This window comes from Olea europaea, unplaced genomic scaffold (assembly GCF_002742605.1).
Source record: "Olea europaea var. sylvestris unplaced genomic scaffold, O_europaea_v1 scaffold1412, whole genome shotgun sequence".
Classification (NCBI taxonomy): Eukaryota; Viridiplantae; Streptophyta; class Magnoliopsida; order Lamiales; family Oleaceae; genus Olea; species Olea europaea.
In genome coordinates this window covers 165,297-188,647 of record NW_019231648.1, presented here as the reverse complement: position 1 = coordinate 188,647, position 23,351 = coordinate 165,297, and the positions used below count along the sequence as shown (strand labels likewise).

Here is a 23,351-nt window from a genome sequence, read left to right as displayed (position 1 = left end):
CCCCGTCTAACTTATTCTATTCAAGAAAATTCCATTATATCCATGCAAGACATGTTTGAGATACAAATGTAGATGAAGAAAAATTATTACTCATGAGTCTTGACCGGATTCTAAAGATTGATTATTATAAGCAGCGAGGAAGCACTGGGAAGACAATCGAAATCAAATATTACTTGATATGAGAATGAAATTGAAGAGCCAAGCATAGGCATATTTTAATAGGATTTTATTAGCGTCCATGAATGATAAGTCATAGATTGAACTGCCGAATCGGAAAAATTGGATGCTATCAAATGTTGGTTTCTTTGTATAGAACATAAACAGAAAAACAGTTTGAAGAATTGTATACATGGGATAGTGAAGTGATAGGGAAAAATATTACACCATATTACAACTCTCTACAACAAGGATTCATTTATCACATTCATTTTATGGTGATCAAGGATACAGTAAATGTAGACCTGCTAGATTTACAAAACTCAATACAATATTATCAATTTGAAACTTCATTTTATACAGTTACATTAGAAGGGGGTTCACAATCACCTTTCTCAAGCGATTTTTTCAATTTAAGAGCACAAAGAATAATTGAATTCACCTGTTTTCTCAATACGCCATTGTCGACTAAGAAGGTCATCAGTGTCGTCCTCAGCTCCTCGTCTACTGAGCTCATGTTATAATCCAGATTAGTATCTCCATTAAAAGTTGAAGATGAGTAATCAGCAACCTCAGCTAAATGCTGCACCTGAAAAATTTACAGAGCAAGATAGTCAACTTGTGCTGGAAAGACGTATCAAGAGAACAAAGACTAGAAAAAAAGAACTTGTATTTCAGAGGATACAAAAAGTTCGAGACAAGTTCAATTGAAGAATCTCATGCAGTATACAGCACAAATATTATAGTTTCCTTCCATACAAAAGCAGAGAAACAGATCCAGCTGAATTTATGCCTCAAGAGAATAATTTACAGAAATATAGTCAGCAAGTCCACTTGCTCAATCATTTACAATTTCCCATCTCTTTAATGAAATGGTCGTTAAAGGAGATCTTTTAAACTTCCACCTTACTAAACATGCCATTATTATCTTTGGCGGCTGCCAAAAGAGATATTTAAATCCAAACCCACCTTTTAATAATAAATATTGAATTCAACAATAAAAGAGGGCATTCAACTCATTCGTGACCAAGGGGATACTAATGGTTCAAAATAGAGGTACAGGCGCAACTTTCAGTTGAACTGTTTGCCCCTCCTTCAGAAGTTCTGGCATTTCTTCTATGCCAAATGCTCCAATCAAATCATATTTTTTTAATGATACACAGAAAATATGAGGGATTTTAATCTTAAAGATACTTTAGGGTCAACGCATGAGAGATTGAGATATCAATAACATAAATAATAGAAAAATCAACAGTGCAAGACTCCAGGAGTACCTCCTCAATTAGAAGGCCAATATGATTGTCAGATGCGGCTATAACATCCAAAGCATTCGAACCTAATGGATTATCCACAACTAGATTATTTTCTGTTCTATGTAATACGTTGACCTGGGATTCCTGTAGCTTATCGTGAAGAATCTTGCACTTGTGTAGCAGCTTCCTCCAAGAGGTTCTTGCTTGCTTAGTTCTCTCTCTCTCTCTTTGAAGGAGTTGCTGAATTTGCACCAGTTTCAAAAAACAAGATTACTTTCTCGAGTGACATACTCATGCATATGTTTCATTGAATCCATTCAATAAAAATGAAAAAGATAATATCTGCACCCATGTATACACATTGATATAATAGAATTAATGAATTAATAAGTTGAATAATGGTCTTTGGTTTGCGCGTCAGTGTTATCTTCCCCTCAGAAGAGTTTTTACACTGTTGGCACAATTAACACGAATACAGGAACTATAATGACAGATTTGAAAAAAAAATATTTATGTGAATAACAATACAAGAAGCTCAGTAAGCAGAACGAATATTGCATCGTCAGCAGTTATAAAATCTTCAACTAAAAAGAATTGTGGTTAGACAGTCAACAAGAAGAATTACATGCTTTAAAATAGCAGCTAAACTATACCTCGGCCTCAGATTTTTCACTGAGTGATTGACTAAGTTGCTGCTTCAATTCTACATGAGAACTTCTTAGAGATTTAACTTCTTTTACAAGAACTTTAATATCAGCTTTCGACTTCACTTCCAGGTCTTGATGTTGCTTCAACAATTCTTCAAGCTGTTGTTTTGTGGGATCCAAGTCCTCCTGCAATGCATCTTTCTCTTGATTAACAGATGCTTTTGTTGATACTGTATCTAGCTTTTGGCCCTGGAAAGAGTTCCACATTGATCTGAAATCAATTGAACTGAAATAATATTATAATGATACAAGATGTGCATTAGATAACATGTGAATAAAAGCACATATAGATAACCTGTTGAGAATTCAACTTCAATTCCATTTCTATTGACCTCCGCCGAAGTTCTTCCATATCCCATTGCATTTGGGTAACTCTTTCCCTTTCAATCAAGATAGCTTGTTCAAGATTCTCTTTGCTTTTCAGTTTAGTAGTTCCAAGGTCAACTTCCAAATCATTCACCTGGAAACATAGACATACTTAAAAGGCCAGCATCATATTTAGCTGCAACTATAAGAGAATGAGGAATCATACCAGTATTTGGTAGCAAAGTCTTTTTTTTTTTTGAGCCAGACTGAACAGTCCGGTCCAGATTTAATATGCTTGACCAGTTTAAATTATAATTTCAACTTTGCCAAACATGTTCTAAGAATGATTACCACTAGATACCCAAACATTTTTAAGTTTGATAAGTAAATCTCTATACAAAATGGGACAAAATCCGTGTACAGAATCAGTTTGCTTACACACAATCATAAACTTTAACTAAATTTACTTATCATTTGGCTGAAATCCAAGAAATTACAGCCCAAAATATAACCAAAATTAGGAGCTTATAACTTATTTTCTTTTTCCGGCAACGAAATGTTTGATAAAAATAGATGGAATGTGTGGTTGAAAAGATCATAAAAGTTATGGGTCCCATGAACTTTGTGGTCGAAAATGAGTTTTAAGAAATGGAGTGTCAAACAGGGACTAAATCTTTACTTGCATATAACCAACTAATCTTTAAGTCCGCCTATCTTCCCCCCATGTGGGGCATCTTTCCAGAGCAGAATCACAGTTAAAGCTCACTCCTACAAGTGACTTGTTTGCCTTAGCACATTGTAGAAGAAGAGAATTTAATTTGTCAACAAAAGGAAGAGCAAAGCACCATTATATTTTCCTTCCCCATGCCTTGCATCTACATTTTCCAAACTGCAATTTCAATTTGTGTTTCCTACACTTACTTACATTCTACACTAAAAGTTATCTCATCATTTCTTTGGGCCATTTCTTCACTTTCTTCTAATTCTTTTCTTGGTTAAGATAAAATACTTTATATGATTTGCTTTGTTTTTCTCACTTCAAGCTTTATGCGATCCAGAAATATATCAATTCTCAAAAATATTCACGAGCATGAGTTTGAAACAACTATGAAATGAAATAGCACCAAGATAATAGTTACAGTGTTTCACTACCTTTGAAGCGAGATAGTCTTTCACAGCAATTTCTTGATTTAACCTTGATATGAGATCCTCCATGTCAGTTTTAGCTGCAACCAGCCTCTGTTGCATTAGCATAACTACTCTGTTCATTTTCTGGCGCTGATTTGTTGGGAGAACCAGTTGTACATCATCCGGAAGCTGAAAATCTGTATTTCCAATAGTTCCATTGTTTCTCAAGGCCTCAGCCCCACTGTAATTGTCAACAGGCACATATCCATTTGAACTAGCAATTCCTAAATTTGACAATTCGCTGCCCCTCTGAGAATTCCTGTCACTTCCAATACTCTCACTAGAGACCTTTCGAGTATGAAGACCTACTGAACCTTGCTCTGTCTCTGAAAGAAGTTCCAACATATCCCCAGTATGATGAGAGATTTTAGAAGAACCACCATTGCTAGTATTGTTCACCACATTATTATGAATCTCTTTGGCATACAGTTTGTGTTTCGGAAAACCTTCAAGTTGCTCTAAAATAGCCTGTCCCATAGACAAGCTCTCATCTATATTTGACATGCCATACTTGACAAACTTATCTATCGGACTTGTTAAGTCGTCATCCAGTGATAGATCCTCTGTCCCAACTTCAGAATTATCCTTTCCAAGGTTCGGAGTTCCAAACTCAGATGTCTCATAAGCAGTATCACTACCATAATCTGATGTCAGTGAACTACTATCTACCACAGACAAGCTCGAATTTGGATGAAACTGAAGTGATGGGACCGCAGAAGTCACTGTAATATTTGAACCTGGACTGTTCTTCCCATCATCTTGGAATGCTGAAAAAGAATCGTAACAAGGAGATTTAGAGAAGGACAAAATGAATGTCAATAAAATGACAAAACTCGAGATCAACTAGTGTTAACTGAAGTCAGATGACCAATTTACATAGTATGGAATGATTTCTAGTGCAAAACATGAGCATTGTTAACACACATACATGATCTAGCTGAAGCTTCTAGTTCAAGGAAGGATGCAACTGCAGCGCTTCTTGATAAGTTAATGTCTGATAGCAATCTTGCCATCCATTCCTCCAAAGAATTCCGTCTCTGCAACAGATGTAAGCCTTTTGATAACCTCATGTCTCAGCAAAAATCAGAGAAGCAGAACTATGATAACAGGTATGCAATCTCTATGTATCAGATGAAATGCAAAGTTCACCAATTGATAAAAGAAAGAAAATAAGCCAAATTGTAGTTCTCATAAGTTCCACTCAAGTTAATAATCTACAGGGATCAGATTACATATCAACACAATTGTCGATGCCCATAATCAAGCTGACAGTGAGATAGCGTTGGATGTAGAATTTTCATTATTAATGTTCAGAAAAAACTTTTTAAAGAGAGATTATACCAGTAACCAAATACTACAATAACATCAAATATGAATAGTGTTAAATAATCTTTTTACCTCTTCCAACATTGCTCTAGTTTTCATTCGCGGGAGTCCCTTCGGGGGGACTGGTGGAAGGTTCTTCTGTGGAAATGCTCTTTTAAGCTGTAAGAGAAAACTTTCATAAGACAATGAACATGCTTGCACCGTCAATTGCAACAAACATATCAGTTTACATGTTTCCCTCCATATTGTATAAATGCAGAGTTAATGAAAAAGATTCGGATACTTACTGCAGCATGCAGCTTCAAGAAATCATTAAATCTTCTTAATACAGTCCTTGTGGTTGTAATTCCCGCCGGTGATTGTATGCCGACCACTACCCTGTAAAACTGCCACTTAAGAATGTTAATATGGCGGGAACTATTTCATAAAGTGAAGTAAATCTACAAGAAGATGAAAGAAGGTTTAGTAATAACTTAAAGTAGAGAGAAACAGATCCTCCCATGGATAGGGTCAGTGATTCTCATTATATAGTCAAAACAAAAAGCGGAAAAGACGAAATAATATTCACCCTCTCAAGTAACAGAAATGCTAGAAACCATCAACTTACAAAGTCTGTAGAACTTAAATTACTACTGAAATGGACTTCCTCAGGAAATCATCGAACTCATCAATGAAACCACACTTAATCCAATATAAGATTCACAATTCAGCTCCCACTCTCCAGGCAAATACTTCTCATTATATAGTCAAAACAAAAAGCGGAAAAGACGAAATAATATTCACCCTCTCAAGTAACAGAAATGCTAGAAACCATCAACTTACAAAGTCTGTAGAACTTAAATTACTACTGAAATGGACTTCCTCAGGAAATCATCGAACTCATCAATGAAACCACACTTAATCCAATATAAGATTCACAATTCAGCTCCCACTCTCCAGGCAAATACAAGTCCAAAACCAGGGTTCAGCACCTACCTGTATAACACTCTTTACAAAAGACCATTTTTCCATCCAAGATAATCGAAAGCACATGATTAACAATTAAGACAGTGAAACTAACAACAATGCAAAAGCCCCTTATACGTATGCTTAGTAAGTACTTCTTCTACTCCTCATTTACACTTGCCATCTATTAGCTGTCCTCATGTCAGCTCATAAGAATAAAATAAGGGGAACATCACAAAGTGATATACTTTTAAAAAAATGATTGAATCAAGAAGCCAAATATTATCTCAGCTCCCAAGTCCTGTTCTCATATTGCAATTGGCATGAAATCAACCACTAGATTATCTCACTTCAAGCTCGTAAGGTACATAAAATAGAATATAAATAAGTATTTCAAACAGAGGCCTCCACTTTATACTCCCAAGTGAGTAGTCACGAAGACTGGTTAATTTCTGACTTATTACTGTGCCACATTAGAAATACGTATGAATCTATATGGAAATCATAGACAAAAGAAAAGAAGTGTAACTGACTGAGGATCAAAACTTCCAGAGACTCCAACTAAGGTAATACTTCTGGAAAAGCTCACTCTCCAGAGACGAGAATCATTTACATCAAGAGTTCTATACTTGGTGGTTAGAGCATATAGCCAATATGATGAAACGTATTGCCACAAAAGCATCTAAATACATCTTAAAATGCAGATATACTTGGTGGTTAGAGCATATAGACAATATGATGAAATATATTGCTGCAAAAAGCATCTAAATACATCTTAAAATGCAGATATAATGAACGCACTGAAGAATGCTCATACTACAGAGACTGTCAGACTGATATCATTTCCATTAAGTGTTCCATACTTAGTAATAAGGACCATAATGCCTACAGTGGTAAAATATGCCAAGAAAGTAGCTAACATCTACTGGAACCTACCACAGATATAGAAAATACATTCAATAAGATCAGGCTCACACGTACTCCCCCATGCTTTAAGCTAAGAAAGTCATTACAAGTCTTAGTTTTCTGTCAAATTATGATTCCAATCACACAATTAAAAGAGAAGATGATGCCGTATCGCAGTACACAGAATAAGAGGAACTTCTTATCCGTTCACTTCCACGGGCTGTCCATTTGGAAACAAAGTACATAAGAGCTGATTGATTAGTAGTAAAAAGAAATTCATGAACACTACTTCCATCTTTAATTTTTAGAATTGATTCATGTATAATAAAAACAATATTTAGGTGCCAAAGCAGGTTACTTAACATTCATAAACATTTAAATTACCACTATAGCATCTGAATCTCTAGACTTTGCCAGGACAACCCAGGATGGTACTATAACACAGTAACTCCAACCTGTGCGAGGATCATGAGGCCAAACAGTTTCCCTCCCTGCCTGTGTAGTATGTGTAAGATGTCAATACAAATAATGATCTTAATAGGAATATTGTTTGCGAACAGGTAAAAGAATCCCAGCATTGACTAAAAATGAAGTTAGCCTGCAAATGAATTAATCATTAACACAGAGCAATTTAATTTTCAACTCAGACAAATATTCGATAGAAATCTCAGTTAGTGATTAAACAGCCATGTCAGATTAAATAATGATAAGGCATAAAAAATTACGAATAAGTAAGCACAAACACCAGAATTGAAGTATTAACAAAATAGCAGCCCTGAAATTTTGAACTTGTAAATTCAGGACCCTCCTAATTAAGAATATGAACTCAAGTTTTTAATCAGATTTTCTTGACCCAATTTGCGGTCAAATTCAGAACTTCCAAGTTGAATAGTGAACTCAATTACCACGAATCAAAAAATCGGATTAAACTATCACAGAACTAAAGACTGGAATTTTTTTTCAATCTAAGTGTCCATAGTACTTGAATAAGGATCATACCAAAATATTTCACCTGAAATTGCAATACTTAGTTGATACTACCAAAAATCATTTTCTAAGTGGCATGAAAATTGAGGGTTTACACTCTTCAAGCTAAAACCTTGAAGATTAAAGAGCCGACCACACAGTATAAAGTTATCGATATAAATAGAAGCATGCTAAACATATCACAAAGAAGTCCAATTTCATCGGAAGCCCAAATGCATCCCGATATATCGATTGGCTATCAAACAAAAGCCAAATTCATTGAAATTCAAATGGAAACCTATCAATCAACAACAAAAATTAATCAAAAAACATACCCAGTGACGAGGGGGAGGGCTCCAATCCATACCCAAAGGCAGAGGAGAAGTTCCATCGTGCCTATGCCGCGGTGAGCTCATCTCCCCACCCCTAGATGCTCTATACTTCTCTTCAAAAACGATCACTGTATTATCAATTAGTTCATTTACCTATAGATAAATCTGTATACAACACAAATAAACAAAAAAATATGCACAATTCAGTACCGAGAGAGAGAGAGAGAGAAGGGTGCTCGTGAGAGATCGGTGATGAACACGTGGTGGTGGCGCGTGAAAGTAAAGGGGCGCGTGACCTGAGTCGGTCAAGTCCAAAACCAGGGTTCAGCACCTACCTGTATAACACTCTTTACAAAAGACCATTTTTCCATCCAAGATAATCGAAAGCACATGATTAACAATTAAGACAGTGAAACTAACAACAACGCAAAATCCCCTTATACGTATGCTTAGTAAGTACTTCTTCTACTCCTCATTTACACTTGCCATCTATTAGCTGTCCTCATGTCAGCTCATATAAGTCCAAAACCAGGGTTCAGCACCTACCTGTATAACACTCTTTACAAAAGACCATTTTTCCATCCAAGATAATCGAAAGCACATGATTAACAATTAAGACAGTGAAACTAACAACAATGCAAAAGCCCCTTATACGTATGCTTAGTAAGTACTTCTTCTACTCCTCATTTACACTTGCCATCTATTAGCTGTCCTCATGTCAGCTCATACAGAACTTCCGATTTTTCTTAAAGTCGTTTGCGATAAATAGCGATTCTAGTTCAAGAGTGGTGATATCTGGAGGAACCAGGATAGGAATGCACAGTCTTACCCAGCCGATTTGAACCACCGGCCTGGACTGTATTAATTAGATTCGGCTCGATCTATTAGCTGTCCTCATGTCAGCTCATAAGAATAAAATAAGGGGAACATCACAAAGTGATATACTTTTAAAAAAATGATTGAATCAAGAAGCCAAATATTATCTCAGCTCCCAAGTCCTGTTCTCATATTGCAATTGGCATGAAATCAACCACTAGATTATCTCACTTCAAGCTCGTAAGGTACATAAAATAGAATATAAATAAGTATTTCAAACAGAGGCCTCCACTTTATACTCCCAAGTGAGTAGTCACGACGACTGGTTAATTTCTGACTTATTACTGTGCCACATTAGAAATACGTATGAATCTATATGGAAATCATAGACAAAAGAAAAGAAGTGTAACTGACTGAGGATCAAAACTTCCAGAGACTCCAACTAAGGTAATACTTCTGGAAAAGCTCACTCTCCAGAGACGAGAATCATTTACATCAAGAGTTCTATACTTGGTGGTTAGAGCATATAGCCAATATGATGAAACGTATTGCCACAAAAGCATCTAAATACATCTTAAAATGCAGATATACTTGGTGGTTAGAGCATATAGACAATATGATGAAATATATTGCTGCAAAAAGCATCTAAATACATCTTAAAATGCAGATATAATGAACGCACTGAAGAATGCTCATACTACAGAGACTGTCAGACTGATATCATTTCCATTAAGTGTTCCATACTTAGTAATAAGGACCATAATGCCTACAGTGGTAAAATATGCCAAGAAAGTAGCTAACATCTACTGGAACCTACCACAGATATAGAAAATACATTCAATAAGATCAGGCTCACACGTACTCCCCCATGCTTTAAGCTAAGAAAGTCATTACAAGTCTTAGTTTTCTGTCAAATTATGATTCCAATCACACAATTAAAAGAGAAGATGATGCCGTATCGCAGTACACAGAATAAGAGGAACTTCTTATCCGTTCACTTCCACGGGCTGTCCATTTGGAAACAAAGTACATAAGAGCTGATTGATTAGTAGTAAAAAGAAATTCATGAACACTACTTCCATCTTTAATTTTTAGAATTGATTCATGTATAATAAAAACAATATTTAGGTGCCAAAGCAGGTTACTTAACATTCATAAACATTTAAATTACCACTATAGCATCTGAATCTCTAGACTTTGCCAGGACAACCCAGGATGGTACTATAACACAGTAACTCCAACCTGTGCGAGGATCATGAGGCCAAACAGTTTCCCTCCCTGCCTGTGTAGTATGTGTAAGATGTCAATACAAATAATGATCTTAATAGGAATATTGTTTGCGAACAGGTAAAAGAATCCCAGCATTGACTAAAAATGAAGTTAGCCTGCAAATGAATTAATCATTAACACAGAGCAATTTAATTTTCAACTCAGACAAATATTCGATAGAAATCTCAGTTAGTGATTAAACAGCCATGTCAGATTAAATAATGATAAGGCATAAAAAATTACGAATAAGTAAGCACAAACACCAGAATTGAAGTATTAACAAAATAGCAGCCCTGAAATTTTGAACTTGTAAATTCAGGACCCTCCTAATTAAGAATATGAACTCAAGTTTTTAATCAGATTTTCTTGACCCAATTTGCGGTCAAATTCAGAACTTCCAAGTTGAATAGTGAACTCAATTACCACGAATCAAAAAATCGGATTAAACTATCACAGAACTAAAGACTGGAATTTTTTTTCAATCTAAGTGTCCATAGTACTTGAATAAGGATCATACCAAAATATTTCACCTGAAATTGCAATACTTAGTTGATACTACCAAGAATCATTTTCTAAGTGGCATGAAAATTGAGGGTTTACACTCTTCAAGCTAAAACCTTGAAGATTAAAGAGCCGACCACACAGTATAAAGTTATCGATATAAATAGAAGCATGCTAAACATATCACAAAGAAGTCCAATTTCATCGGAAGCCCAAATGCATCCCGATATATCGATTGGCTATCAAACAAAAGCCAAATTCATTGAAATTCAAATGGAAACCTATCAATCAACAACAAAAATTAATCAAAAAACATACCCAGTGACGAGGGGGAGGGCTCCAATCCATACCCAAAGGCAGAGGAGAAGTTCCATCGTGCCTATGCCGCGGTGAGCTCATCTCCCCACCCCTAGATGCTCTATACTTCTCTTCAAAAACGATCACTGTATTATCAATTAGTTCATTTACCTATAGATAAATCTGTATACAACACAAATAAACAAAAAAATATGCACAATTCAGTACCGAGAGAGAGAGAGAGAGAAGGGTGCTCGTGAGAGATCGGTGATGAACACGTGGTGGTGGCGCGTGAAAGTAAAGGGGCGCGTGACCTGAGTCGGTGATTTCTGTCTTTTACTTGACTACAGCACCTATGTTATAGAACTTCCGATTTTTCTTAAAGTCGTTTGCGATAAATAGCGATTCTAGTTCAAGAGTGGTGATAACTGGAGGAACCAGGATAGGAATGCACAGTCTTACCCAGCCGATTTGAACCACCGGCCTGGACTGTATTAATTAGATTCGGCTCGAACAATAATCGGTCATCAATACAACAGAAGGGGAAATTTTTTAATACTTTCAGAATGTAAATATCACTACTTCGTATCTCTTTCTAGCCTATATTTGACTCATTTAAGGGTAGCAAATAGTTCAAATCACTCGAGGGCTCAACTCGACTCATGGGCCTTTCGGGCTCATATTGACACGAGCCATGAACCAAGCAGTTTGAATTTTTATTTATTCATTTAGTTTTTCACGACAGTCACTTAATGTGATTGTTTGGCCTAAGGTCGCCTTATCTATACACATCCCTTCCCCTTTATCGTGTTCTTCCATCTACGTTCAAGATTTAATATTCTTACAATCACCTATATTAGCTCTTTTATTGTGTAATTTTAAGTTTTATTCTTCTAAATTTACTTATTTTAGTTATTTTTATACCAAGTTTAGTATAAATTATATTATTTCTACATCTTTCTTTCTTCTATTAGTCCATATATTATTTCAAATGAATTATAACAGATTGTTGGAAACTGATAATTTCAACAAAACTTTTCAGTGCTTACTACGGTAAATGGTGAGAATTGTAGTAGACAGTAAATGCAGTCCTTATCATAATCATTGATATATACTTCTCAAGTTGTAACAGTAGGAATTTATGTAGCAACTTGAGTCATAGATTCGAGTTTTGATCTGATAAATGTCCCAATATTTGACGAGTATCATATTTAAGAGGCAAATCATGAACAATCAGATGTAATAAGAAGAATAATAGCCTCAGTTAACAAAACATGAATAACAGTTGATCTTGACATTTCAAAAATAAATAATTGAGATTAAGAGAGACAACACAGTAGTTGTGATGGTTTTTTATGGACGTACGAGCCATCAATGTAGCTGATTAGGTTTAGATCGTATAAGATGGATGTAAATTGAACTTTTCACGAAAAATAATTCATAGACATGAGGCGAGTAGAAAGCTGTGAGGCGACATTGAATAAGAGAGTCGAATAGAGGATCCGCAACTTGAGGAACAATTATAGCACAGGTGTCTACATTAGTAGTCACTGAACTTCCAAATTTCGAAAAATAATGGCATGTAGGTTTCTTAATGAATTATTAGGATCTAATAGTGGAGAAATACAAATTTTTGCAGGTACAATAGAAAAAGCAAAAATACCCGACCTCATTTTTTAAGTTAAATATATTTAATGATTCTTTCAATCAACAAGAACGGATCCGTTAGAGTATTGTTATTTATCATCATTAGTGTCAAGCACATGTTTAAGTAGAAATTATATGACATTAAATAATATATTTACTTAAATACAATGTCACATATTCTTTTAATTGAATATATCAAGTGCGACCAACTAAAATGGTGTTGGGTAGCATTATTTGACCCATATTACCTATGTCAATCCATTTTTTCTCTCAAAATCCCAATTTCACTTCTACATTTTCAATATGTTCTATCTAACCTTAAAATTTTCCACACATCGATCCCCTCAGTTGTCAAGATTCCAAAACCATTGTCGAGTGAAGCACTTAATGTTTTACATTCAATCTTTATGTTTATTCACTGACACTGATCACAGAACCTTAAACCTAATTGTATATTTATTGTTGTTTGTATGAAAATAATTTTTGTTTTTGCTGGTATCTTCATAAATGTTGACTTTTTTTATGGTTCTGGGAATCATTATTATTATTATTATTATTATTATTATTATTATTATTATTATTATTATCATTATTATTATTATTATTATTATTATTATTATTATTATTTTGAATAACAAACCCTAAGTTTTAAACATTAATGCTTTGTACCATGGACAAAATTATTGTAAACATTTTTTGTTGTATTTTTCATAAATGACATGTTTTTAATGTTTTGGGATCTTGTTTTATGTTTTCGTTAGCGAGAATAAGAGAATCCTAACATGCTAACCATAATTATTGTTTATGTAGGTTCGACTATTTAGGGGGAAAAAGGTAGCTGATGAAAATAGTAATTTATATGATCGCGACGACAATTTCCAACTCGATGACAATGCAACTGAGCTCATCAAGGTAAGGTTAATTCATGTCCTTGATGAAGAGTTGGAGATTCAAGGTGATTCAAATTCAATTGAGTCCTGTAGTCCATCCTTAAAAGAGCTGGAAATTGATTTTTCTTCTTGGGAAGAAAAGAAAACAATTTTAGGTTCCTAGCATTTTGTGCTGAAAAAGAAATTATGAATCCTATGTTAGAGGTTGGGAAGAGTTTCACAGATATTGAGGTTATTTGAAATGCTCTTAAACTCAAGAGTAAGTTTTATTTCTTTACGAAACTCAAAAGTGACGTAATTTTGAACAATATTTGTAAGTGCTTCAACAAGATAATCTTAAGAGGATTCGAAGAAATCTGTTTTGACTATGTTGATAGACATTCACATACCTTCATGAAATAGATTCGGGTTAGGAGAGACTAGACAAGAAAAGTGAAGGACCTTTGTGTTTCAGAATTTTAAAAATAGTTGGCCAAAAGCACTGCAATGGCACATGATTGTGAGGTAGAATGAAATGGAGGACCTTAGTATTTATTTTTTACCCATCTGGAGACTTTGTTGTGGATACCTAAAAAACAACTTATAGGAGGTGGAAGTTGTCAGCGTTCCATCACAACATATCTTCTATAGCATTGTATCACGTTCTACAGATTTCTTTGAATGCTAATGTAGGTTCCCACCTACAATATTTGTAGCATTCTTTAATTGTATTATTTACATTTTAATAGCATTTTCTTTTCGTTATGATTTTGGTTGTAATAACATTATGCAATTTTACATTTTTAATAACAATGTTTTCCATCATAATTTTAATAATTATAACATTTTTTGAATATAATGTATGTTATAAACTAGATAGAAAAAATTAGGGTTACATGGATATATAATCATTTAATATTTAATTTACAACACTTCTGTTGAATGACTAATTACGTAATATCTGCCTTGTTAAACATATTGTTTGAAAAAAAGTTAGTAGAATGAAAATATCAGATGAAAACAAACATATTGTGTACTAATTTCTTGAATGTGGGCATAGAAAATCATTTCGTGAATAAATCTAAATAAATTATCTTTCTAACTTTTTATTCAAATTGTTTTATGCGAGAATGTAGAAAATATAATGATGCATTATGTTTATTATTTTCAGTTTCTTAATCCCTTTCCTTAATACAAAGAAAATATTCAATCAAAATGTCAGTTGGTAAATCGTATTATAGAATATAACTTGTTTAAATTTTAAGATATTTTGTAAGAGTTTTAACTGACATTGTATTCTTAGCATTCTTTAATTCACATCTTAGTGTATCGTAGTTAAACAACTGTATATATATTTGGCTCCAACTATAAGTCAATTATAGCACGAAGAACTTTGATGACCATCCCACTATGCTTTATTAAAAGATTGAGATTTATGCTCGCTAACATTAACAAGACACGCCGTTTTGATTATATAATTTAAAACAATGCTAATAAATTAAAATTTAAACAAGTAGTCTAGCAAAATTTTGGTTGCAAATATTAAATAACATAACTCATTCTTCTAATAAATGTATCTATTAAATAAAAACAATATCAAACATTAATTTAGGTGAAGATTGACACTCACTTTATAGTTTCATTGTCTTGTTTCTCTTGTCCAGTCCTTGAATCATGCATCAATTATTTGATGTAGGATGTGCAAATTTCCAGTCTCTTCTTATACTCCTTTCTTTTGTATTTTATATATAACACGCAGTATTTTGATAGATGTTATGATGAACAGTTTGTAGCATGTATAGATGTTTGGGCCGTGCCCCTCACAAGGCTTGTCACGACCCCTTTTTGAATAGAATTATTCTAGATGTTCATACTTTCAAAGTTCATTTTTTTCCAGAAAAGTAGGTTAAGTTTTGTTAGTATAAATACTAAAAAAAATAATTTTGAAACAGTGTTTTGTGAAATAAGTAACTAAAATACAAATGTGTCGTTTCCAAATTAACATGCACATCAAGCAAAAGTCAACAATTGTAAATATTCTCTCGGACCTGCAAATATATAGGCAAACTTGAAGTTGTTACAATCTCACACTATAACATGACACTTAGCCCCTGTTTGGTTGGAATTAAAGGTTTTTAGTAAATATTGATAAAAGTTGATGAGACGTGTAATTGAAAATTTGTGAATTTCATAAAATATATGATTAAAATTGATTATTAAATTTGACTTAGATTAAAATTCGAATTTTAATTTCTATCAAACATGGGCTTGAAATATATAGGCAAATTTAGGGGTGGGCAAAACTCCCGAACCGAACTGAACCCGACGGTTCTTCTCAAATTAAATACCTGAACGGGTATTTGAATCAAGAACCGACGGGTACGGTTCGGTTCTGGTTCTAGGCCAAGACCCGAAAAATCGAATCCCCTTAATTTTTTTATTTTAAATAAGCAAAATTATTTTATTTTTTCTAAGTAAATTTGTTAACTAGTTAATTTAGTTCAAACCACAAAATATAATTTTTCTATTTCTAATTTTCAGTTTAAAATCAATTTAATCAAATTGACCTCAACATCTCTACTGTAGTATCGTTTCTACTAGAGAAAATCGAATTAAAACTCTACAACATCTCTCTTAATTATTTTGAGTTTACTATCTTTCTCTTCCTGTGATTTTAATAATCAAATTTATAAAGAATTTAGCAAAGAAAAACGTAAAAGATACATAAGATTGGACTACGTTATTTTGTAAGAGCTAATATTGAACATATCATTAATTAAATTAACGTAACTTTGTATATATTAAAAAATTTAATTATAATACGAAACTGAATGGAAACGAACCGGACTGAACCGAATTGAACCCGAACGATTCCATAATTAAATTTGGATCTGACGGTTCCACTTACTAAATACCGAAAATTTTCGGTTCGAACTTAATCAAACCAGACCATGTTCAGCCCTAAGCAAATTTGATGGAAGATATTATTTTAAAATATATATATATATTGGATTGTGTAAACGACCATTTTATATTGAAACATGTTTAACGTTTTTGTCTAAAAACTATTTGATTTTAAGGGGGCGTTTGTTTCTTATTTTTGTAAGAATAAGAATGAAAAATATAGTCGTTATAGGCCCCATACAAGATATATAAATTCAAATTTGGTGATTTGATATGATGGATAATGATCATATTTTTCATTTTAATGAAAAAAAAATAAGAAGCAAACATGAGCTAAATACCTTTTGCATAGGACGATATTGGTGCACACACATTTGGGGTGGACCCCGCAGGTAGCACATCTCAATATGGAAAAATATTACAATTTTCCGCCAAATCATCAATCTAATAATTAAAATAGAGCAACCCTAATCTCTATACATTATTGCTATGTCCGACACATTTTGAATTCAACTCATTTAGAGGGAGAGGGAGGTGGGGATGGCAATATTGTACGCGTTGGTGGCACGTGGATCTGTTGTTTTGGCGGAGTACAGCTCCACAACGACGACGGCAAACGCGATCGCCAGGCAAATCCTCGAAAAGATCCCTGGGAACAACGACACCAATGTTTCGTACTCTCAGGATCGGTATATTTTCCATGTCAAACGTACCGATGGACTCACCGTACTTTGTATGGCCGATGATACTGCCGGACGTATGTATAATTTATTTCGCATTTTTTGTGAAAATTTGTTTTTTGCTTGAGCATTGAATGATTTGGGAATGTGAATTCTGTGTGAGATTTTTTGCAATTGGAGATTTGATTTCGAGATAGAAGGATTTGAATTTGGGTTGTGAATTATTATCGTAAAAGATTGTTGCTTTTGTGATATTGAATGTTGAATATTATAGGAACGTGTAGATTGGTCCGTGGTTTTTTTTTTTTTTTTTTTTTTTTTTTTTTTTTTTTTTTTTTTTTTTTGTTTTTTTGGGAAAATGGATTGGATTTTTACATAATTTGGAATTTTGTGTCGTTTTTTTTTTTTTTTTTTTTTTTTGGTTATAGTGTATTAGGATATTAGAAAAGTTTAGCTTTAGACATAAAATGCAGAAGTGATTTTCTGATTTTAAATCGATATTTCGTTATGGATCTAAAATGGAGCCTGTTTTGTACATAATGTTGCTTTATGTTTATTTTATATGGAAATGATCGTTTCCTACTTATAATTAGGCTTGGTTACTGCTTACATGATCCTTGCATAAGATGAAATTAAATTGGAAAGCCTTAGCTTTAGTTTAGTAAATATCTATTTCATTTTGTAACTTTATCCAGTTTAGTTATGTAAATATGTAATAATATTGCGAAGTTTCGCCGTAGTGTTAATTTACTGTTTTGTATGATAAAATCAATTAATTATAGAAAATTTAAAAAATAAATAAATTCCTGTCTCAATATTCAAATTTGGGTTCATCTCAATATTTCGGGTAACTTTGGTATATAAGAAAACAATAATAATTAGAAACGTGAAGCTGTAAATATTTTGATTGGGGACTCCTAATTTAAGAGTAGTTTGAAATTTTATCTATCAGAAACACCCCCGCTTTTTTGATATTATCGAAGACACCCTTACATTTCAAAAATATCACTGACCTCCCTTATTTCTAATTTTGGATGTCATATACATCCCCTGACCTCTTTTAAGACTAATTAGTGATTAAGTATAAATGTTAATACCTAAATTGGCCTTGAGAACAATATATAAAACTTCATACCATCTATGCATTAATTTGTTCCTTTCATAAAGTTATCTTAGCCCTATTATTAAAACCAGTTACACTAGTTAGTATACTTTACCATTTATTTCATTAAGTTTAACAATGCGTATATTTCTTTATTTTTTCACTTTACCAATGAAATTATTTGTTGATTTAAGTTAATTATCCCATTGCAATTGTAACAAAGGGACTTTTGTTCTGAAACATTTTGGATACCACTACAATTGGATTATTCACTTAAATTGTAAATATGGATGGTTATAGGGTGGGGCAAGGAGGCCATGCCCATCCCTATCTTGTTGTGGATTTTGAGAGGAAAGGTTGGATTGGACGTAGATTAAAACATTTCTATTTACAGACCCATTTACATAATTTTTTATTTTTATATACGATTTAAATTGTAAAATATGAAAATAAAATAAAAAGATTTGGACAGTTTTAGGGAGTTTGAGGTATTCCTTGCCCCGTCCCGTTTACCATATAGGGTAGGGCAAAGCAGGAGGGTCTCAGGTGGAGAATTTTTCTGCCTCTAATGGTAAAGTGAAATAACGAAGAAAAATATGCGTTGTTAAACTTGACAAAATGGATGGTAAAGTTTACCAATTGCTAATATGTGTAACTAGTTTTGATAATAGGATATGACGTTATGGCCAAATTAATGCATAGATGGTTCATAGTTTTAATATTGTTGTCAAGGGAAATTTAGGTTTTAGCAATTTATATTTAATCACTAATTAGTGTTAAAGGGAAATTAATGCATAGATGATTTAAAGTTTTAAATATTGTTCTCTAGGGAAATTTAGGTTTTAGCAATTTATATTTAATCACTAAGTAGTATTAAAGGTGGTCATGGGGTGAAGATAATATTCAAAATTAGAAAATGGGAGGTTAGTGATATTTTTGAAACTTGAAGGGTGTGTCTGATATTTTCGGAAAGGTGAGGGGTATCTTTGATATGAATGCTATATGATGACGTGGTAGAGAAGAGTCAAACTGAGAAAGGTTTAGGTAGCGGTTGGTTTCCATTTTCATTTTCCATTTTTATTTTCAAAACGATTTTTAGTTTTCCTCGCAAACGGCCCGTTTTTCGCGTTTTGGCAATTCATAACTGAAAACACTCAAAATGATAAAAAGTCGTTTTACGTTTTCAGTTATAAATTTTAATTCGTTTTCGAAAACGACGGACCAAACGCGTTTTCCGCGTTTTCGAAAACAGAAAACGGAAAATGGCCCGAAAACGACAAACCAACCGCACCCTTAATATTCTGAGAAAGGAAAATACAAATTCATGTATAGAGTTTGTTCGTGGCATTTTGAGATTTCTAGAAGTTGAGTCTTGTGCCATCCAATTTTAGATTGGGTTTTGCAATTGATTTTTGACATTTTATGCAAGCTTAGGTTGGATACATGTTGTGTTATACTATCATATTAGAGTTTGTCATAATTCTGAAAAATTCACTATCTCCGGCTTTTCTATGTATTACAAGCTGACTTTGCCTAATTTTATTTGCAGGGAGAATTCCTTTTGCATTTCTGGAAGAAATTCACCAAAGATTTGTGAGGACATATGGCAGAGCTGTATTGTCTGCCCAAGCGTATGCCATGAATGATGAATTTTCAAGGGTATTGAGCCAACAAATGGAGTATTTCTCAAACGATCCTAATGCTGACAGAATAAACCGTCTAAAAGGTGAAATGAGTCAGGTGATATTCGACTTATCTTACAATTTTTCTGTTCATGGTTCTATTGAGCTGTCATTCAATTCCTTTTTACTTGTCTAGCTTTAGATCCACTTTTAGCTTTAGATTGTAGTCATGCTTCCAAATTGGAATTCGTTTACCAGAATCTTTGTTTTAGTAGCTTCTCATGGTTCAATACAATGCACTGTAGGATGCATTTGCAGCAAACATTTTTGCTATGATGGCAGAAATGTGATTGAGAAAATCCTTTCTGATAAATGCTCTCTCTAAAATCTATATGCATATTATGTGCTCTTTTTCAGGTTATTTGGGGTTGACGACAACTTTTGAAGTTCAATTTTACAGGTGCGCAATGTCATGATAGAGAATATTGATAAAGTTTTGGACAGAGGTGATCGTTTGGAGTTGCTGGTTGATAAAACAGCCACAATGCAAGACAACACTTTCCGCTTCAGGAAGCAGGCTCGACGTTTTAGAAGCACTGTATGGTGGAGAAATGTTAAGCTAATGTAAGTTACATCAATTCTGACAACTTGGAGATTTAAACTTTTACTTCAGATAGCTCCATTATCTACTTGGAGTCGATGAATGAAAGTTTGTTGCATAACTTCTATGTTGTAAGCTTAATGAAACAGAATTCAGGTTTGGATGATGAGTGATGACATAGTGGTTTATATCCCTTATGAAACAAATATATTTGCTACAGTAAGATTGTGATGTTGGGGACCTAATCAACTTCTTTGTTGCTGTTAAAATAATTTACACTTATTTCCAACTTCAACCTATCAAAAAACACTATTTATATTACTAGTTATGTATTATAATTTATAAGTACACATTTTCAGCTTAGCCAAAATGCTCTTAATTATTTGAGCTCCAACTTTCTGTTAATGTTGGGAAATAATCATGGAGTATTTGGAAATCCATTACCTCCTAATAAGTTTAAAGGTTCAGCTGATTCACCAGTGTCATTCAATATGCTAGCATAATTCAGTTGATTATTTCCTCAATTGTGTCTCCTGCCTTGCTAAAAAAATGTTATTTGATCGTCCGCAGGGTTGCGTTGATATTCCTACTCCTGGTTATAGTGTACGTTGTTTTGGCTTTTGTTTGTCATGGCCTTACTCTTCCAACTTGTCTGAAGTGAGGATCAACATCAAGTGGGATCTCCTTGCCTTTTCCGGTACTGTTTATTTGTTTAGTATATGTGCAATTCAACTACCTTAGATCTTCACGAGGAATGCTTTATCTTGTCTTGAAGAAACCTCGGAATTGTGTGTAACCTTTTTAGTGAAAAGTTGAGCTTGTTCAGCTTTTTTGTTTTTCGATTCCTAGTTTGAGAAGTTAAGATGCCTGAATTGTTCTCAGGGCCTCTTTTGTCTATCGAGATATTTTGGCACTGGGAAACAGAATAATTCTGTAATCAAATTGTGAAACGATTGTAATCGTCTCCTTATTTATTTGTGAAATTATTATGGTTTAATGTGAAATATATTTATTCATTGGTGGTTGTTACCATCGTCTTTACAATGAGATCAGACAGTGTGATGGCAAAAAAACTCGCCCCTTCCTGAACGGGTTAGCGGGGGCAAGGAGGGTTGCCCCGTCCCAAACCCGCCCTGTGAAGAGGAAAAAAAGATTAAAAATAATTTTATTTCTAAACAATTTACCCATTAAAAATTCATTTAAATTTATATTTTATTCTCTAATAATAACATAACTCAAAATTTTGAAACTGTCAAAAAATAGAAAATAAAAGAACTTAAATGGGACAAAAAGTTGTCCCGTCACAAACCCGCTCCATTACCATCCTTAATCATACTTTTAACTTTGAGAAAGTGAATCCACGAGTATTATTATAGGGTTTTTGAGTTAATGCTTGATAAGTTCAAGAAAAGTATTTTTAAAATATTTTGAATAGCTTATATATTTTCTATTGGATAAAATTATTTGTACAAAATTTGGTTAACAAAATGGTTTACTCACTCTCACATGCATGCGGGTTCCTCTTGCACTAAAAAATTCGGCCATGTGGTCCCTACCATTCTATTGTGAGAGTGTCTAAAACTTTTAGTACAAATATATTTGTACATGTAGTACAATCCTTTTCTATTTTTGAGTAAAATAATTTTTATTTTTTTTTTCAAATAGTTATTATCTTAGTATCAAATAAGTCATTTGTGTTTAGTTTTTACAAAATAAAAACTTGTTTATTTTAAAATTACTAATTTGATACGACTAAACCTTTGGTTGAACGTGCTCTTAGAAGGATGCGAGGGGGCTAAGAGGCTTAGGGTTTGTTTGTCATGCCTTTTAAGAAGTCAAAAGCAAATTTTGAGAACTAGAAGTTGTTTTAGGGTCGTTTGACTAATTTTATAGAAGTGCTTTAAATTAGAAGAGTTTTTAAAAGGAGTATGTTAAATATGATTTTCTTTAAAAGTACTTCTAGAATATGAAGCATTTTTAAAGTTGGTTTTCAAACAAAAATTAAGATAATATCCTTTAAAAATTCTTTACAAAAAGCAAAAACAAAAGTTATGTCAAAAGGCCCCTTAGCTTAGTTTAAGGGAATTAATGAATGCGTAACGGAGTAATTAAAAGATATGGTGCTCGAGAAATTATTGTTGAATATTTGTTCAAAATCAATGGAATGATAATGGATTAATTGTTGGACTCAATTGTGGAATTGGTAGAATCAAAAGAAATTGAAAAATGAAAAATTTGATTTTTGCTTATGTGTACGTACAAACTTATTTTTATGTGTACACAAGATGTACTTTTTCAAAATCAGAATTGATTTTGCTTCTACTATGCATATGCACGGTTTATACTATGCGTACGCATAGTGTTAAAAAAAGCCGTTGGCTGATTTTTCAATTTGAAACTTGGGAACCGTTTTGTATTAAAAGTTGCCACTTTTCATTTTGTTTTGGCACCATTTCGTGAAGTTTTGATTCATGGCTATAAATATGTGTTTGTTGGACATAAAAAAACACATGAAAATCAGATTACAAAACATAGGGTAATCTGTCATCATTCCATAAGAAAGAAAAATCCTGTCTTCCTCCACATTCATATATTCCCTTTATGTTCTTCAAGTTCAGGTGGAGAAATGCTTGTGCTTTTGTATTTCTCTACATCAAGGCTTGATCAATCCTTCAAACCGTTTGCCGCGAGATCCTTTAAGCACCAACATTAATACCAAGAGGGGGCAAATATCGTTTGAGAACAACGATGTAACGTCGTGTTTGAGCCTTCCATTTTCGTCATGATCTTGATTCGTTTTTTCATCCTCTTGATTAATTTTCTGCATTGTTTCTTCTCCAACCCCGGTGTTGAATAATTTCCCAACAATCTCAAACGATATTTCGATGGAGAACGGAATCGCTTTGACAGAGATCAAGTTGATGACATGATATCGTGGTTGAAACATTTGATGGGGCG

The 23,351-nt window shown here is 33.4% G+C and overlaps 2 protein-coding genes across 18 annotated transcripts; one reads left to right on the top strand and one right to left on the bottom strand.

Moving 5' to 3' along the window:
- Positions 1-287: 287 nt before the first annotated feature.
- LOC111375763 (PX domain-containing protein EREL1-like) lies at positions 288-11,484 on the bottom strand. Of its 17 annotated transcripts, none has more exons than XM_022998634.1 (12): positions 11,283-11,480; positions 8,296-8,381; positions 8,089-8,213; positions 7,172-7,282; positions 5,224-5,322; positions 5,009-5,095; positions 4,539-4,647; positions 3,575-4,377; positions 2,412-2,576; positions 2,063-2,305; positions 1,431-1,649; positions 288-745 (listed from the first exon to the last, which is right to left on the bottom strand). In XM_022998634.1, the coding sequence occupies exons 3-12, from the start codon at positions 8,167-8,169 to the stop codon at positions 512-514; spliced, it is 2,151 nt and encodes a 716-aa protein (XP_022854402.1). In that variant the 5' UTR covers positions 8,170-8,213; positions 8,296-8,381; positions 11,283-11,480; the 3' UTR covers positions 288-511. The 17 variants fall into 17 exon arrangements, 16 of the variants coding, with proteins under 16 accessions (XP_022854402.1, XP_022854406.1, XP_022854407.1 ...); XM_022998638.1 differs by having other exon boundaries at positions 8,089-8,198; XM_022998639.1 differs by having other exon boundaries at positions 8,089-8,193.
- Positions 11,485-16,808: 5,324 nt separating this feature from the next.
- Positions 16,809-21,409, top strand: LOC111375762 (vesicle-associated membrane protein 711-like). Its single transcript, XM_022998633.1, has 4 exons — positions 16,809-17,145; positions 19,720-19,910; positions 20,253-20,416; positions 20,964-21,409. The coding sequence occupies exons 1-4, from the start codon at positions 16,929-16,931 to the stop codon at positions 21,052-21,054; spliced, it is 663 nt and encodes a 220-aa protein (XP_022854401.1). The 5' UTR covers positions 16,809-16,928; the 3' UTR covers positions 21,055-21,409.
- The last annotated feature ends 1,942 nt before the right edge of the window (positions 21,410-23,351 follow it).

Bases quoted from the DNA above. Each gene is read 5' to 3' on its own strand.
- LOC111375763 (XM_022998637.1), bottom strand. From the start codon at position 11,070: ATGAGCTCACCGCGGCATAGGCACGATGGAACTTCTCCTCTGCCTTTG. The intron at 5,096-5,223 runs GTAAGTATCCGA...TTTCTCTTACAG, and splicing joins TCTTGAAGCTGCATGCTGCA to CTTAAAAGAGCATTTCCACA. The intron at 4,648-5,008 runs GTAAAAAGATTA...CATCTGTTGCAG, and splicing joins CTAGAGCAATGTTGGAAGAG to AGACGGAATTCTTTGGAGGA.
- LOC111375762 (XM_022998633.1), top strand. From the start codon at position 16,929: ATGGCAATATTGTACGCGTTGGTGGCACGTGGATCTGTTGTTTTGGCG. The intron at 17,146-19,719 runs GTATGTATAATT...TTTTATTTGCAG, and splicing joins GGCCGATGATACTGCCGGAC to GGAGAATTCCTTTTGCATTT. The intron at 19,911-20,252 runs GTGATATTCGAC...TCAATTTTACAG, and splicing joins TAAAAGGTGAAATGAGTCAG to GTGCGCAATGTCATGATAGA.